Below are 18798 nucleotides of genomic sequence, written 5' to 3'. Positions count from 1 at the left end.
CCCCACCTCTAACCCCAATCCTAACGCCAACCCTAAACCCTAATATTCAAACAGAGAGATTAATCAGAACCCGACCAGGACCTGACAGAACACAAGAGCAGCAGACGACAAGAAATGCTCAAACGTGATAACGCTGATATTGGAAGCCAAGCCACTTGTGTCTTTGAGCCCAATGGTCAGATTTCACGTGTCATAAGAAATGGTTGTGGAGATAAAGATGAGAACATTTATTTTCTTCAAATCAGGTAATATACACATTACCTATTTCTGTAGGCATTACATGACTCTACAAGTTGCTTTGGAATTGCCAGAAGTGCTTTTTTTCTTGTGTTGCACCACAAACTTGTCGATTTGTGAAGCCAGTGGTCAAAAGAAACTTGAAGCACTTATCCGTCATTGGTCACAAAATTCGAAACAGGCTGTCGAAAAACATACAGTGAAACTGAGATAATATCAACAAAAACTCCAGAAAATTAACTATCCCTTTGAATGTTCACCCACATATGCAAAAGGTCATTGACCTGCATCGAAAGGCAAAGCCACAGGGGTAGACCCTTTCATTCTTCTTCTGGTGAAATCGCAACAGGAGCCTCCTAAGTCTTGTAGGCCTTTTCCCGGCTGATGAACAGGGTCTCTTGGCAGAAGGGGTTCACCAGCACCATGCCATTGTCCATGTAGTCTCCATTGGGGGACAGAAAGGTCTCGTGCTCCTGAAACAGAAGGCAGAGGTATGGGCCACAGCACAGCCACAACATCAATATTCCAGCAACTTTGCATGTTAAACGGGCCCCTTTTTCTTGATGCAGTGGAGTATGGTCATATTACCACACGCACACTGGTGTGTACACATGCACATGTACAAACACACGTGTGCACACACATAAACACACATGGGTGCACACATGCACACACAAAAACACACTGGTGTGTACACATGCACACGCATACACACGTGCACAGGCATAAACACACGTGTACACACGTGCACAGGCATAAACACACGTGTGCACACGTGCACACACATAAACACACATGGGTGCACACATAAACACACACCCATGCCCACATACGCACACATACACACACAAACACACAAGTGTGCATACATGCACACACATGAACACACAGGAGTGTGGACAGAGTACAGAGTGAATTAGGTGTCTGAATTCCCCCTTTGGGAGAACAACTAAAGCCACGGGAGATGTACAGTATCACCCCTGCACATTGCAGCACGCTGACAAACAACTGTAAGCAGAGCAGAACAACCATATCGCGAATACGTATCCCTCCACTCTAAGCCACAATGGGACACATGGACACAGCCATTATCTGTAAATAATGGCTTCAGAATGAAATAATGGGAAAGGTCTATCAGCTGAAACAATATTATCAGTGAAAATGAATGCTCGGTTAATTCTTAAGTAACAGAAAAGAAAAAAACTGAACATTGCACTAAGCCGCAGGTAGCCGCCAAGCCTATATTATTTTCAGCATATGATATGCGAACGCATGACACATGCATGGCGCTCTGAGCATGCTCTCTGTTAGAGGAGTCTCCGGGAACAGCTTGTTCCTGACAGACTGCAGTACCGCTCTACGGGCAGCAGGTGGTGCTGCAGACTCCAGGGGGAGCACATGTCCGGAGACGGCCCTTTGACAAACGCAACGCATATGCAAAGCACGGGTATAACAAAATGACATGACACAATCTGTGAGCATTCATTCATTCATTCATCCATTATCTTAACCCGCTTATCCTGAACAGGGTCGCAGGCGGGCTGGAGCCTATCCCAGCATACATTGGGCGAAAGGCAGGAATACACCCTGGACAGGTCGCCAGTCCATCGCAGGGCACACACACCATTCACTCACACACTCATACCTACGGGCAATTTAGACTCTCCAATCAGCCTAACCTGCATGTCTTTGGACTGTGGGAGGAAACCGGAGTACCCGGAGGAAACCCACGCAGACACGGGGAGAACATGCAAACTCCGCACAGAGAGGCCCCGGCCGACGGGGATTCGAACCCAGGACCTCCTTGCTGTGAGGCGGCAGTGCTACCCACTGCACCATCCGCGCCGCCAACATTACACTCGCACCAGTCAAATGACTGCAATAACAGAGAAAATATCTGCAGGTTACGTGACGATGCTAATTTAATCTGTCGCTGGATAATGTACCTACGGTGCGTCTCCGCACACTTTGGTAAAGTTGTCAGGAGGCCTACTGCTCAAGGTAGTCTGTATGAGCAGGGTCTGAAGTGTACAGAGAGGCTGTAATTACTGAAGATAATATCAGACCATCATTCATGGCTGTGTGAGTAGTGTATTTAAATTGAGCTCGCTGGGCAATAATGAAAGATTACCTCCACTAAAGGTGTGCTCAGATCCCATAGGGAGAGGAGTAGAGCAGGTACAATGCCAGGGAAATGTGCGGTAAGAGCTGAGAGACTCTATGAGTCCCACTTCATGGTCCTCTGGCACACACACACACTCACACATACTCACACACACACACACACACACTCACACATACTCACACACACTCACACACACTCACACATACTCACACATACTCACACACACACACACACACACACACACACTCACACATACTCACACACACACACACACACTCACACACACTCACACATACTCACACATACTCACACACACACACACTCACACACACTCACACATACTCACACACTCACACACACTCACACACACTCACACATACTCACACACTCACACACACTCACACACACTCACACATACTCACACGCACGCACGCACACACACACACACACACACTCACACATACTCACACACACACACACACACACTCACACACACTCACACACACTCACACATACTCACACGCACGCACGCACGCACACACACACACACACACACACACACTCACACATACTCACACATACTCACACACACACACACACACACACACACTCACACACACACACACACACACACTCACACATACTCACACACACACACACACACTCACACATACTCACACGCACACACACACACTCACACGCACACTCACACACACACACACACACGCACGCACTCACACACACACTCACACATACTCACACACACACACACACTCACACATACTCACACGCACACACACATACTCACACGCACACACACACACTCACACACACACACACACACACACTCACACATACTCACACACACACACACACACTCACACATACTCACACGCACACACACATACTCACACGCACACACACACACTCACACGCACACACTCACACGCACACACTCACACGCACATACTCACACGCACACACTCACACGTACTCTATGAACCCATAGTTTTCTGAGGGAGCCCCACTTTAAGGACCCCTAGCTATGAGTTTGGTACCCCACCCCGCGCCCCCTGACCCCCTGACCCCTGACCCCCTGACCCCTGACCCCCGCACCTCGGCGGTCTCCAGGGGCTGGATCTCGCGGGGCAGCTCCACGGCGTGCCGGGTGAAGTAGTCCATGGTGATGGCGTCGTTCCAGTAGCTCAGGCTGCTCTCCTGGCCCGAGGCCTTCTTCCTCTTCCTCTTCCTCATGCAGCACACCGTGAGGAGGACGGCTGAGCCAGGGGAAGAGAGAGAGAGAGAGAGAGAGAGAGAGAGAGAGAGGAGAGAGAGAGAGAGAGAGAGAGAGAGAACTCAGGACCACCCCAGCACAAAAACATGCAAGAACAGACAACAGTGTGTGTGTGAGTGTGTGTGTGTGTGTGTGTGTGTGTGTGTGTGTGAATGTGTGTGTGAGTGTGCGTGAATGTGTGTGTGAGTGTGCGTGAATGTGTGTGTGAGTGTGCGTGAATGTGTGTGTGAGTGTGTGTGTGTTTGTGTGAGTGTGTGTGTGTGTGTTTGTGTGAGTGTGTGTGTGTGTTTGTGTGAGTGTGTGTGTGTGAATGTGTGTGTGTGAGTGTGTAAGATGCCCCTGCCCCTGCAGTTCCCGGTACTCACAGCAGGAGGCGACAGGCACGCTGATGGCCAGCACCATCCACACGATGTCCACCCTGCTCACACACACAGCCCAGTCCGTCTGATTGGCTGCAGGGAACAGTCTGTTGGGCAGCTCGCCCGTGGGGAGGGCGGGGGTCTCGGCGGGGGTGGGGGGTGCGTCTCCCGGGGGGGGCTCGTCCCCTCTGGAGCGGGACACTGTGCTGCCGGGGGTGGGGACGGGCGCGAGGCTGGAGCCCGAGGCGCTGTCCGCCGGGCCCCTGAAGGACGTGTTGCCGTCTGCCCGTGCGTCCGTGGTGCCCCGTGCTGTGATGTCACTTCCTGCCGCAGTGACGTTGAGCGAGCGGGAGGTCGGGGTGGAGATTGGGGAGGAGGAGGGCGTGGCGGTCCCGCCGTCCAATGGCGAGGCGCCTGCCTCGCGAACGGTAATGGGGTGGGCGGAGTCTCTGAGCTCTGCGTCCTGTTTCGAAGCAGCGGGGGAGGAGCTTGAGATGGAGGAAGAGGGCGAGGAAGAGGAGGGATGGATTCCAGAGTCCGTGAAATCTTCCTCCTTGGACACGAAGAGTACAGTCCCGAACGGGGACTCCAGGGCACCGCTCTGGTGGTGGGGGCGGACTGCCCGTGCAGGAGGAGGGTGACTGCCGGACTGGGGGTCCAGGGCTTCGCTGAGGGTCCCGGTGAGACCACGCGTGGCAGGCTGGCTAGCAGAGCTGGACTCCCGCCGGGCCGGGGGTGCTGAGGAGAGGGTCATGGTGGAGTTGGGCGGGACCCGAGGCGCCCCGCTGGGGTGCAGCTCCTGAGATACCCGTCCTGCCGGCAGCGCCAGGATCACTAGCACACCTGCGGGCAGGTAGACAGGTCACATGACCCACAGAATGACATCACACACGGTCAGCCCTTACTGCAGGGCTGTCCAGCCCTGGTCCTGGAGATCTACTGTCCTGCTGGAGAGACTGTAAGAGTGACAGTCAAGCAGTTTACTGTACCCAGGACACAGGCTACAAGAGTAACAGTCAAGCAGTTTACTGTACCCAGGACACAGGCTACAAGAGTAACAGTCAAGCAGTTTACTGTACCCAGGACACAGGCTACAAGAGTGACAGTCAAGCAGTTTACTGTACCCAGGACACAGGCTACAAGAGTAACAGTCAAGCAGTTTACTGTACCCAGGACACAGGCTACAAGAGTAACAGTCAAGCAGTTTACTGTACCCAGGACACAGGCTACAAGAGTAACAGTCAAGCAGTTTACTGTACCCAGGACACAGGCTACAAGAGTAACAGTTATAGCAGTTTACAGAACAGAGGACGCTGACTCTAAAAGTAACAGTTATAGCAGTTTACAGAACAGAGGACACTAACTTTAAAAGTAGCAGTTATAGCACTATACTCCATTAGCCGGCTGAGAGAAGGGTGATGGCTTTTTTATTTGCTCTTAAGTACCTTGTCTTCTGCCTGCTGAGGCTTGTCCTTGGCTAGTTAACAAGGTGTTCCAGGTGTGCAGTATTTCATGCTCCTGGTTGAAGTGGAGTGGATGTACTATCATTTTTATACTTGACTGTAAAATATGTCAGAATAAAGAAATGTTCCAGACTTAACCCTGGGGATGAGGTAAGTAACACTTGTATTACAAGATGTTAATAGTCTGAAAATGTATTAATAAGTTACATGCTGTCACTTGACACTACTTATAGAAACTCAATTGATTTTTTTGGTGTAATTATTAACTGTTGGCCTCTACAACTGGCTTTCCTTCACTTCATTTATTACAAAAAAAAAACCACAGATGACTTCTGGTTTACAAAATACACAACAAGACGAAACAACATTTTCATTTTTGTCAGCATTCATTCGGCATCAATAAAGACTCTAAAATGAGACGGCGAAAGATCATTGGCTGTATTCTGTCCAATCATAGCTGGGGAGGGGCGGGGTTGGGGAAAACCAATTCCCAGTGGTGGGGACTGGGGCACGTCCAGCCCTGAAGAAAACGTGGCAAAACGTTTATTTAAACGGAAACGGTGGTGCGTTGATCGTGTTGCTAACTGTGGGCGGCCGGGCGGACTGGCTGACGTAGGCGCGGTTTGCTGTTGTGGCGTCTGAGAGGCCCATTCTGTACGTTCTCTGGGCTTCAAAGCATAGGCCTACGTCATTATGGATTCAGGCCACACCCCCGAAGGGAGCGAGGATACCTCAAAGCCGGCTGCAAAATGTTGCATACCGTCGGGAGGAAACGTATCGTTCGACCCGCAAAAACCGTAGCAAAACGTTTTCCGATTGAACGTGCCCCTGGTGTCAGCTCAAAGACAGAGAACAAAAAAAGAAAAGAATAAATCGAGAATAGAGAAACATTCCAAAAGAAAACTCTCAAAGATTTCCCTGAGGGAAAGGTGGAGAACCACATTGACAAATTTCCGTCCTGTTAGCGATAGATTATCACTGCTATTGGGCAGCACTAATATGAACACATTCGCAACTATTGCACACCTACCTGAACAGCGGACCTACCTGTGTGCACTGATCACTGAATATGAATGGAAAGTCTAATAATGCAACCAGGACCTTTATCAAGATTATTTTCATAACTGAGAGCAGATTAACCACATCATTAATTATAATCATTTGTGAAATATGAAAAACATCGGACCAGTATGGATCGATTCAGCCCACTGGACTGATCAGAACAGGACCAATGAACTCCACACAGGGCTGTTACTCTTCATTACAAGATTTTGGTAAAAAACTAATTTCTCTCTCTATTTTAAGAGTCATAACAGCCCCACACACTGGTATACGTGACAGGAATTCCAAAACTGGAGGGTATGTCAGGACATTTTGTGCAGTGATACTCTCCCCCCCCCTCCCCCTCCCATTGTTGTCACATGATTCAATAGAGCAGCATTATGGGGGCCGGTGACCTTTGACCCCCACCTCATGGACAGGGCTGTAATGTTTGTGAGTGGGGGAGGGGAGAGGGGGGAGGCGGGACTGTGGGGTAGTGAGGGTTGGAACGGGTGGGGAACGATAGGGGTGAGGTAGCAATGACTACCTCAACACGACAGAGGTATCTTTAACTCAGTCTTCCGGTTCCACAAAATGTTTTCTTTAAGCAGTTTTAGTGATGCTAGTCTTTTTGTTGAATTTTATCCAGAAGTAAATGGTAAATGCGTAAGTGGTAACTGTTAAAAACAATGGCATGAACTCAAAGTGCGAGGGTCTCAACCCTCGAGACGACGGAGGGCAGTGGTAATGGTGGCCTCTTGGCAGTGACAGACAGATTAGCCTGATTAACACTGACCCACATTAGCGTGTGCATTATTGTGCGACACAGCATGGCAGTTTGAATTCAACCGATTTAATCTACCGTTAAAGTGCTGCCAACCTCAACGCCGGAACATCCTTAGAGATTACATTATTTCTGGGAAAGCCTGCTCTATGCCAACGTGTCGCTCATAGCATTTCCTGCCAAATTGGTTTGCTTGCTGGCTTATGACATTGGAGGTACTCAGGAAGATTGTGTTATTCGTATTCCTCTCCGAGAGAGAGAGCAGATGATGCTGACTCACGACTGGGGAGTTTGGGAGGTAAAGCCATTATTTTCTGAGGGGAATTCTTCCTGATGCTGTATGTGTGCACTGCACGCCAGTGCTGGCAAGCTAGAAGTAAGTATAAAAACAGCCTGCTTCAGCACCACCATTTCACAGAAGGCAAACATGGAATTGTGACTGTCAAGAGGCTTCTGTGTATGTTCCAGTCATGCTGACCTCCACACACGCACACACACATATGCGCATACACACACACACACACACACACACACACACACAGACAGGCAAACAGACACAGACACATATACACACATGCACACACACACAGACACACGCACATGTACATGCACACACACAGACACACACACACACATGCACAAACATTTGCGTGCAAACGCACACACATGCACACACACACACACACGCACACACACGCACACACAGACACACATACATACACACACGCACACACACAGACACACATATGCACATGCACACACATATGTGCCACACACAGCCAGGTGTTGTTTTTCCATGGCGATGTATGCGCTGCCATGACAACAGAAGCACTTTCCTTCTTGAGAGTAGGCAAGGCAGAAAGCGAGAGAAAGAGGGAAATGAAGAGGGAACAAGAAAAGGGCCTATAGCCCACAGATCCTTCCTAAGAGTCTGTATAACAATGAGGTTTTCAGCACTACTCAGAACACATTCAGTGGGATTACCTTGAGAAGAACACAGATAGACTGGGACGCACTAATTAAGACAGCAAAGACCATGTTAGCCTGCATCAAGTCAGCACGCGCTATTGAAAATTTACGTTTTTCTGAAGCATTCACTTGGTCAGGATAGTAGATGTTCTCATTTCCTAATTCTTGAAAACAGTTGTGAACACTAATTTGCAAAAGCACCAATTCCAAAACTGCTTTGCCAACAGTCTTATAGCATCAGCCATTTCCCAGGTAACACAAACTGTTCTCGCAATGTTACCAGAATGCTTTGTCAATGTTATAACATTGCCACAAAATGGCAGCTACATTGTGAGAATCCTTTTAACGCATCTCCGTACTTTTACCTCTGTAAAGCAGGGGTATTCCTCTAGAGGCAGAGTAATGTACTCTCACCCGCTGGTGGGGAGCTGCCACATGAGAAAACGATGTCGTTTGTATTGAAGCTGCATTTCTGCAGAATCCCAGGTCCCTCTGTCCACTCCCTCCCTGTAGCAGGGTGCTGCTCACACGCCTCTCTGCTCTGGAGCAGTGGTGAAGATGGGGCTTCTCTGCTCTGGAGCAGTGGTGAAGATGGGCCTCTCTGCTCTGGAGCAGTGGTGAAGATGGGCCTCTCTGCTCTGGAGCAGTGGTGAAGATGGGCGTCTCTGCTCTGGAGCAGTGGTGAAGATGGGCGTCTCTGCTCTGGAGCAGTGGTGAAGATGGGCCTCTCTGCTCTGGAGCAGTGGTGAAGGTGGGCCTCTCTGCTCTGGAGCAGTGGTGAAGATGGGGCTTCTCTGCTCTGGAGCAGTGGTGAAGATGGGGCTTCTCTGCTCTGGAGCAGTGGTGAAGATGGGGCTTCTCTGCTCTGGAGCAGTGGTGAAGATGGGGCTTCTCTGCCCTAGTCAGCATCGGCATTCCTGCGAAACACCAGGACGGCCGGATGCTCTCTGCGTGGAGTTTGCGCGCTCTCCCTGTGATCGTGTGGGGTTTCCTGCGGGCACCCCGATTTCCTCCCGCAGTCCAAAGACATGCAATGTAGCCTCCAGGGCCCATGTGTCAATCTCAATTTCACAACCCTCGTTATATAAATTCATTAACCCACTATCAATCAGGCCTTACAGAGTTACTGTCCTGTTTCGTGGGATGTCTATGGTGCGGCCATATTAATGCAACAACTCCAAAGACCAGGATGCTAAAAGCAGATTTTCAAGATGCTTTGAAGATGACAATTTTTTACTTAAAAAAAAAAAAAATTTCATTTGTAACTGACAAAACAATGATCTTACAGTGACTTGTTGTTAACAGGACTTACTATTCAATGTTGAACATGTAAATGCTGTAATAGTTATAACATTGGATTCAATGTTATTTATCCAGCTTGTTTTGCAGTGCCCCTTTTCCAAACACACTGCCTGAGATACAGTCAATGGTGTGGAAGCGGGCATGCCTGCATGTACAGGCTCTAAAGATAGCTTCTTGCTGTCCGTTTCACAAACAGATGTCAAATCTCTAACTACCTACCTCACCCATTACCAGAGATGGGAAGTCCAGGGGTCAGGAAGTAAAAGTCCTGCCCTGTGTTTCCTCCACCCATTAACTCAGCCAGCTGATTTCACTAATTAGCCTCCTGGCAGAAGAACTGTGCTTAATTAGCAAATCCAGGCGACTGGGACAAAATACTGGGGAGGTTTACTTTCTGAACCTGGATTTTCCACCTCTGCCGAGATTGACAGGAAGAAGACCAAAAAAAATGTAAAGGGTTGGAAAAGCTGTGAATTAAACATGAGGCAGAGTCAGACAACAAAGTGGGAACGCTTGCGTCAGAAGCCGCCCGGATCGCTGGGCCCCCTGTGCGGCCTCCGTCTGAGGAAGCGTCTCTCGCCTTAACTCATCCTCCTCTGCCATAAACATGTTTACTAACACCCGCCTCGCGGGGCTACCGCTCTGCCCTATGTTTCACTGAACATCTCGTCTGAAATTTTAAAGAGACGGGGAAATGGGCCTTCGCGTTAAAAGTTTGAGCATCAAAGTTGCCCCCTGCGGTATTCAGACTCGGTCTTCATAGCGTGGGGCGCCCGGCGCGGAGGCGAAACGATGACTCCCACCACTTCCTGCGCTTTCGGGGGAAGTGCGTTCCTCCGCCGCCCTACGCGTGAGCCATCTGGCGCGCAGACAAAGACGATGGCGGCGAGGGCGCGCTGCCAGCTGTCAGGGATCGATGGCTTGAGAGAAAAGAGTGAAATTCTGGGAAAGCGCTCGTTCGATTCCTTTGAAGTTGAAGCCCTTTTAAAAAAAAAAAAAATAATTGTAGCCTTGTCATGGTCGTTGACTTTCAGTGTGTTTTGGGAATGCTGACAAAACCCTTTCTTTGGTTGTCATTTTCAGACGTCTCCATTGACGGACATCCCCGGTTCCTCAAATCGCGGTCCTCGAGGTCTGAGAACTGCTGGTTTTCCACCCACCCTTTTACCTGAGAGTCAGGCGTGAAGCCAGACGTGGAGCCAGTCTGGCCAATCGGTAGCAGTAATTGTTCAGTTATTTTCCTGGGCGGAAAGAAAACCAGGGCTGGATTTGGATTCGAGGGCCAGACTTGAGGACCCCTGATGTGCTCTACATGTTAAGTGGCACTGTTGGGAGATGTGTTACAGCTTTCATTCTCATGTGCTTAAGCCTGTAGTGTTCTGGCATTGAGTCCTGCCTGTTCCAGTAAGACCGTGTCCAGCAGACCCACAAGGAGATGGCTAATTGCAGAGGTGGAAAATCCAGGTCCACAAAGTAAAAGTCCTCCCCCCTGCATTATGTTCCAGTCACCAGCATTCGCTAATTAGCACAATTCTTCAGCCCAGGAGGTAGAGCTAATTAGTGAAATCATTCTGGCTGGAGTTCTCTGCCTGATTGAAAAGAGGGAGGGAGGGAGTTTGTTCTTCAGTGGACTGGGAGGTCCTCTTCTCCATGTGCAAGAGCAAGCCAAGGGACAGCGGTGACCTCTGGCCATAATTGCAGTGAATGGGGCTACAATTAAGCCCATGGAAGATATCGCCCTCAGGCACTCATCTAGGAATGTAACGTAATCCTACAATCTGAAGGGCAGTGATCAAGGTTCAGCAGTTAGGGGTGAGAGCGATCTACAAAGAGTCCATTATTCCGCCCTTTATACACCAATCACATCCATCCTCAGCCAGCGGCATATTCCGCATAACGTTTACGATAACGTTCTTCATCCACAAAGACAGTGGCTGTGATGGCACCTGCTCCAGGTGACGGATGTGACGGAGGCGGGGGGCCGCGGGAAGGGCCAATCGCAGGTATATACCACCTGTGTCCTTTCACATCCGTGTGATATATTAGCTTATTGATTTCTTCCCCTGGCGCACCGACTCGCTCCTTTTCCCCTCGCTGCCCAGACCTTCAGAGCCGCTTCAGTTTCTATTAAGTCGGCCAATCCAGCCGACCGTCTCCGGGGCTCGCTCCGGCGCCTCTCCCCGGCTCCCGGCCGCGTCCAAACCGCTGTCCCGGAGTCCGCCCGACGAGGGGAGGCGTTTAGAAAATATCGACCCGGCCCTGCGCCTTAAGACTCGGCCCCGTGTGGCAAGGGCAGCTCGAAAGGAACTCGGGAGCTGCATCCAGTCCTGTCAGAGCACGGCTTGAGCTATTAACATTAACACACGTGTGTGTGTGTGTGTGTGTGTGTGTGTGTGTGTGTGTGTGAGTATGGTTTAAGAGAGGGAGAGAGAGAGAGAGAGAGAGAGAGAGACTGTAACATGGTACTTTTTCCAGTTAAATAAAGTAAAACTTAAAGAAAAAAAACATTATTACCCTAAGTGACAAGTGACCTTGTAATTTATGCTTTGGTAAAATGGAGTACAATCACCAGACAAAAACAGAAAAGACAAAGAGAGAAATTAGAGTTAAATAGAAAAGAGTAAGAGAAACAAAAGGCCTAAAAATGTCAACACTGCAGTATGAGTTTCTCTTCAGAACAACGGCCGAATCAAAATTCAACCAATATTCTAAACTGAAAATAGCATACATCACATTTTGACAGGAAGCCAGAAAGTACTGCACAACATCACGCAAACTCCAGCGGACAGCCCCTCAACATACTCAAGGCTAGCAGTGTGCTACAAGAAAGGACAAAGAAAACATCTGGGGATGGCCGCAGACATCACAGACGACCAGGCCTCCAGGGACAGGCCTGGCACGGAAACGAGAGAAGGCTGTGACGGAAATTCTAATATAACTGCGCGAAAGTATCTCTCCAGATATATATATTTGGTGTGAGAGGACCCCGCTGTGGTCTGTCTGCAACTTACCAGCATGACCGGGCCATTAGAGAACAGGCACTGAGAGAAAGACGGATGCTGAAAAAGAGTCTTAGCAACAGCGTGTACATTACATTACATTAATGGCATTTGGCAGATGCTCTTATCAAGAGCGACGTACAGTTGATTAGACTAAGCAGGAGACAATCCTCTCCTGGAGCAATGCAGGCTCAAGGGCCTAACGGCTGTGCGGATCTTATTGTGGCTACTCCGGGATTAGAAGACCCAGTGATTAACCACTACGGTACAGGCCGCCCTGTACGCTGCCAAAATCACGAAACCCAACCCCCACCAGTGCGCTTAATTGCACCTACTCAGGTAACAGTCAGGTAATAGGTTCCAGGCCTAATTCCTCAATGGAGGCTGTGGTTGATGGTGGGTAACCAATTGAAACAGAGCTAGCATTACAATGGACTTGATGTGCTCCACTGAGAACCGGCTTCATTTTAATGAGACTGAACGGAAAATAAACAAGGCAGGAATTACTGGGGACGACAGAAGCTTTATTTACATTCATTATTAGACCCAGGTGGGTGGGAACTGGCTAAAACACCGGTACAATTTATGCCTGTAGGGTAAGTAATTTATTAAATCGCATTTCCTTTATTTGTCCTCGTTATCTATCCTGCCGAAGCGATCGGACGATAAAAACACCCACACGGAGGACAAAACGTGTTTCACGGCCCCTGCCGACGCCTTCTACAAATCATATTTGCTGCCTCATCCTCCCCCCCGGTCTGCTTCTAATCTAAATCATGTGAGCCAAAAATAGACGCCGAAAATCTTAATCATCATTTATCATCTGTGCGGCGGGGCTGTCCCACTGGGTCGGCTCTGTTTACTGGTCTGTTACTGGGAGCACTGGCGTGGCGACAGCTGACTGGACCGGCGCCGGCGCTCTCTCGCCTCACCCACACACTGCCTGTGCCCGGGGCTCAGCGAGGAACAGCGCCACACGCTGGCAGGGGCCCGTCACTGCGGGTCGGCATGGCGACATGACAAGAAGCACAGCAGCATGTGTGCACCACGCCAATGTTTGGGGAAAAAGGCAAAGGGATACAGGGCAAGGAATGTGTGAGATGGCCTTTCCTGGATCACAGCTAAAATAACCTCGCTTTTTCCAGAAAGACTCACCCTTTGGCTGAGACCAAAAGGCTGGGGCAGGCTTAGACAATGTGAGGCTTTATCTAAACCCTGAATCAGCCTTCATGCATGCCATTGTAGATACAAAAAGACTACAATTCCCTATAATACCTCTTCTCCATTCACCAGAAAAAACTTCTGAGTTCAGCTGGGGGGGAAAATGGTGGCCTGAGATTTCCCAGAATGCACTGTGAATACAGGTTGCAACTGAGTTTTGGCATACACCACCGTCCTGATTAATTCTACTCATGTTTCTGAAAACAACTGAAGATAATGAAAAATAGCTTGGGTATGGTAACAGGTGGTGTACAAGGAACTGGAAAATAAGGATAAATGAGGTAAAGGTTTGTGCAAACTGGAGGCACGCAGCTGTGGCTGAACTATTCATTAATTAATTAGTCAAATTTAGGCCTAATCCCAGAATGCCAGAGTCATGTGCAACAATGCTAGATGAGCCAGGTCAGAATTATTTTTAGCCAAGTAAATGTTGGGGATTTATAGCCACGATTAGGGCTAGAATATCTGAAAAAGGAGACTGGACTGACTTTGAAAGAGAGGTGATTGTGTTGGCTGTGTTTGGTGGGTATTATGATATCAGCAATGTCTAAGAACGAAATCTCTCACAAAGGCCAACAGTTGGCAGACATTCCAGCTCCGGTGGAAAATCCCAGTCCGGAAAGTAAAAGAACTGGTACCCTCCCCGGTATTCTGTACCAATACCCTGGATCTGCTAATTCTGCACAATTGTTCAGCCAGGAGGTAGAACTAATGAGTGAGTTCATGGGTGGAAGGAACACATGACAGCACTTTTAGTTTCTGACCCCTGGACTTTCCGCTTCTGCACTCCAGGATAAGGATACCATGGATAAGGATACCATGTGCGTTGATCTGAAGAACAAAACAGACAGACGAGCAAACAACACAACATTTGACCGCACATTTCTGCATTGGATGAGAACATTCAGTTAGATCAATAATGGTGCTTTTCCAACAGACTGTGGAGCGGCCTGTAGCGTAGTGGTTAAGGTAAATGACTGGGACACGCAAGGTCGGTGGTTCTAATCCCGGTGTAGCCCCAATAAGATCCGCACAGCCGTTGGGCCCTTGAGCAAGGCCCTTAACCCTGCATTGCTCCAGGGGAGGACTGTCTTCTGCTTAGTTTAATCAATTGTACGTCGCTCTGGATAGGAGCATCTGCCAAATGCCAAAAATGTAATAATGTAAATGACGTTCATCTTGCTCACTCCCCATAACTATGCATCAAGTCCAGAAACCAGAAGCTCATTTGTACTCCATCCCTGTGGAAATGAAGTGAAGAGCATCTCTGTGGTGTGTTCGACACACACACAGCCGGCAACATTTGGCTATGCTTGTGCCCACACTCAACAGCCTCTGGGTGCTCCACAGATATGGCACTGCTGCAGACAAAGTGTGCAAAGGTATAACAACTCAAAGTAAAACGGGCGAGTGCATTTGAAACCCAATCTTTAAAGAAAGAGGCTAATCAAAATGCATTTACCTTGCAGCAGCACTAAGCTGTCAACCTACAATAATAACAGCTTCAGTAGGCTATCAAATGCATCCATGATATTATGCTTAACATCTTAATGGCTTTTTTTCTGGCATGTACTACAGTATGCACTGTACTTTATTCTTTATTTGCTTATTTGTATTATTTGCCCATGTATTTATCTTGTGTGGGTTGGTTGGGTGGGATGAGTGGGTGACTGGGTAGATTGGAGCCTCTGTGTAAGTTGTATGTGTATGTACTGTGTCTGATGTATTTTAGCTGTGTGTATCTGTGATTTTGGATCCCCATGAAAATGAGATAGTTCTAATTTGCTGCAGGGGAGGATTGTCTCCTGCTCAGTGTAATCAACTGTACGTCGCTCTGGATAAGAGCGTCTGCCAAATGGCAATAATGTAATGTAATGTAATGTAATGTAATGTAATGTACCATTCATGGCATTTGGCAGACGCTCTTATCCAGAGCAATGTACAGTTGATTAGACTAAGCAGGAGACAATCCTCCCCTGGAGCAATGCAGGGTTAAGGACCTTGCTCAAGGGCCCAACGACCTTGTGTGTCCCAGTCATGTACCTTAAGCACTATGCTACAGGCCACCCCTAGGGGCAATCCTTAAATACATGTCCACACTATATATTAATGCTGTTGCAGGGTACTGTATATGCTTGTGTTAATTAGAGTAACACTCTTATTACATTGGCCATCAACACAAACACGGGCAGTACCCTGCAGCAGCATTAAGATGTCAGATGTCAGAATAATTCGAATGAATAATTTAGGCCTTCCGTGCTCACCTTTAATGATGATAATAGCCTACGTGTACGTGTCTAACGATGCTAATTTATGGGTATAATGGCCATGTCCTACAAGGAGGTGCAACACAAGTCGGAATCTCAATGAGTCTGACTCGCTGGTTGTTTTACATGCTGATCGATGGAGACACCGGCCCCTGCATGGTGATTTTTTGAGGCATGACTCTGAATCCGTAATGCCCGTTTGTGGGCGGGTAAACACTTGATTCAGTGCGAAGACAACACGGGCACTCTATAAGTGGCCTCCCGCGATCAATTTCCTTTTAATAAATCAGTTGAATTATCCGACCGGCTCCTCGGTCAGATTTCTCCACCGGTATTTAAATAGGCCAGAACCTCATTCTGAAATCGCTGTTGATGATGTGATATCTAAGTGTTCCTGGGCCTGAAATGAAGAATAATGAAGAATAACACATTTAGCCCTCCATTATTGGCAATCGTTCTTCTGATGCGTTTGCTATTCATTCGCCAGGAAAGGTTTATGACACTCACAGAATGGAAAGAAGCCAAAGGCAGCAAAGACCGCGCCGCCAAGGGGGTTTTTTAGAAGTCCTAATGTGCCAGCTGCTCTATTTTTAGTCTCCTTCAATAAAATCTTGACCGAGGCTTGCGGGTTTGAGTCCTTCTGGGAACGCGGGCTGTGCCTTATCCCCTGACGGAGGCATTTCACTCCAAGCCCAAAACAATATGAAACCATCAAAGCTGTTGAAGGAGTGCATCATAAGTAAAACTCTCAGCGTTGAAACTTATCCGACAAAGATGTCTCCTGTGCAGGTAAAAATAAAACTGCGAGAATCGGATAAATTACAAGTTATGAGTGCTTTGGATAAAAAAAAGCGTCAGCGTCAAATTCCTGCTTTCCTCCCTGGCTGAATAAATCGCTAAATATACAGTATCTCATGGCTCACTCGGTCACGGAGCCACGCGGTATGCATTATGGGTAATTTGACGAGGCTCCCATCTTGGGAATGTTTGCCGTTCCCTTCCAGGACCTGTGCTGTGAGTTCGTCACGGCCTGCGTTCACCTAAAAAAAAAACAATGCAGCCGCATTCGCCGAGGAACATGTCTCGAAACGGAAAAAACACGTCCAGGCAGAAAGGCGCAACAAAGCCCGCAGCTGTGGCTGGTGGGGACAAACGCCTTCGACGGGGACCCTCGGTCGGGCCGAGCAGATGCCAGTGTGGGAAGGGTGACTCGGCCCTTCCCAGGAGGCCGCGGGGCACGCGGTGCACTTCCTGCCTGGGGGGGGGAGGGGCAGGTGTGCCCTGAGAGATAAGCGTGGAACAGCATCCATCACGCAGCAGGGGAAAAACTTCCTGTTTGGGGGTGGCCGCTGCGTTCGCCTGATTAGAGCGGGTCTACGGCAGCCCCCGAGGGTTGCCGTGGCAGCCTAAGTCTGGGCGGGGCCTCCGAGACGTGTTTACCGGGTCCCTGATGGAAGTTTGTTTTCCGCAGATAGGAACGTGGAATTCCTAAACAGGAATTCCACACTTGAAACGGGACCCTCACAATGGCTCTTGGGATTAGAAGCCAAACTGGAATGTTTGTGAGCGCAATCCGGGCGGGCACTTTGAATAAGATCTAATTAGAACCCTTGAGAGTCCATGCCCTGCAATCCTTTACTTACAACAAAGCTCCTGTCAATATAAAATGTCAGCTATCTGTGCATTACGGTCCTCCCTGTAAAATTATATTTTGGAAATTGATTTTGTTCTCGGCTCCATAACAATTTCCATCAGTAGCGCTGTGTTTGTAATGATATTACATCTCAAACATTGCTGCAGACGCAAAGCACTCTGTTGCGATAGAAAAATGTATCATTGGCTTAAAAGCTGTATTGAGCGGCAATAAAAAGTGAGATTAATTGGAGCGGCGGTATGATTGAATCCGTGGCTCAGAGCTCACGCTATTGCAATCCTCTTTAAAAACATCGCCAAACAAACAGGCTAAAAACCCAAACTACACTGGAGTCAACTACACTTGACTCCTTGGCTTAGCTTTGGTATACTGTTGTGTAAGACATTCTGTACACAGGACTGATCCCAGCGTAAGAGTTCTGGGAGTCCGAGCAGCCTACCTGGGCTGGTGCCTGGACAACTCCCCCTCGAGACTCTGACTGACCTTTCTACTTGACATTTTTCACAAAAATTAGTTGTCAGAAATATATCGTTCATAGGGCAATTCGATAGGATTTCGTACATGTTGTACTGATGAGTACTTTTAGGGCGACCGTCATTTTGATCCATGCCGCCCTGCATTTCAGTTTCGCTGTGTCAGGATGTGAACGCTCAATATCTCCAAACTACTCAGAATGCAAAGGTCACGCCCTGGTTACGCATACCTCACGAAGAACCGGCCTATCAGAGGCAGCGCAAGGCCATAACCCCCCCCCCCCTCCCCCCCCCCCGGGCTCAACCATCGGTTCTGACGGCTCCGCCCCTCGCTCGCGATCAAGCCTCCCCCCACATTATGAACCTGACCCCCCCTCGAGCGGACGTGGTCGGACGTGAGCGACTGGCGGTGCGGAGACTTACTCAGCAGTCGGCAGCACAGGACCTGCAGACGTGTCGTCATGGTATCATGTGGTCCGGCCCCTCCTCCACTCTACTCATGGCTCTCTGCGGGACAGAAAACAGACAGGGCCTCCGTCACCGTCACTGCACACGCCACACGTGTCTCACAGCGCGACGATCTGAAATAGCTTTGATATAACGCACTGTG

General features: G+C 48.8%; 1 protein-coding gene across 1 annotated transcript in view; it reads right to left on the bottom strand.

Annotated features, from left to right (window-relative positions):
* LOC133137546 (transmembrane protein 108-like) overlaps window positions 1–18798 on the bottom strand; it is a 44261-nt gene continuing 25463 nt past the window's right edge. Inside the window, exons 2-5 of the mRNA XM_061255878.1 lie at window positions 18612–18695; window positions 4022–4858; window positions 3479–3639; window positions 1–710 (exon numbers count right to left, since the gene is read on the bottom strand). Coding sequence (XP_061111862.1) covers window positions 594–710; window positions 3479–3639; window positions 4022–4858; window positions 18612–18651 — 1155 coding nt within the window. The 5' untranslated portion in view covers window positions 18652–18695 and the 3' untranslated portion in view covers window positions 1–593. The remainder of the gene's footprint in view (window positions 711–3478; window positions 3640–4021; window positions 4859–18611; window positions 18696–18798) is intronic.

Source organism: Conger conger, chromosome 9 (assembly GCF_963514075.1).
Source record: "Conger conger chromosome 9, fConCon1.1, whole genome shotgun sequence".
Lineage (NCBI taxonomy): Eukaryota > Metazoa > Chordata > Actinopteri > Anguilliformes > Congridae > Conger > Conger conger.
This window is presented reverse-complemented; position numbering and strand designations above follow the sequence as displayed.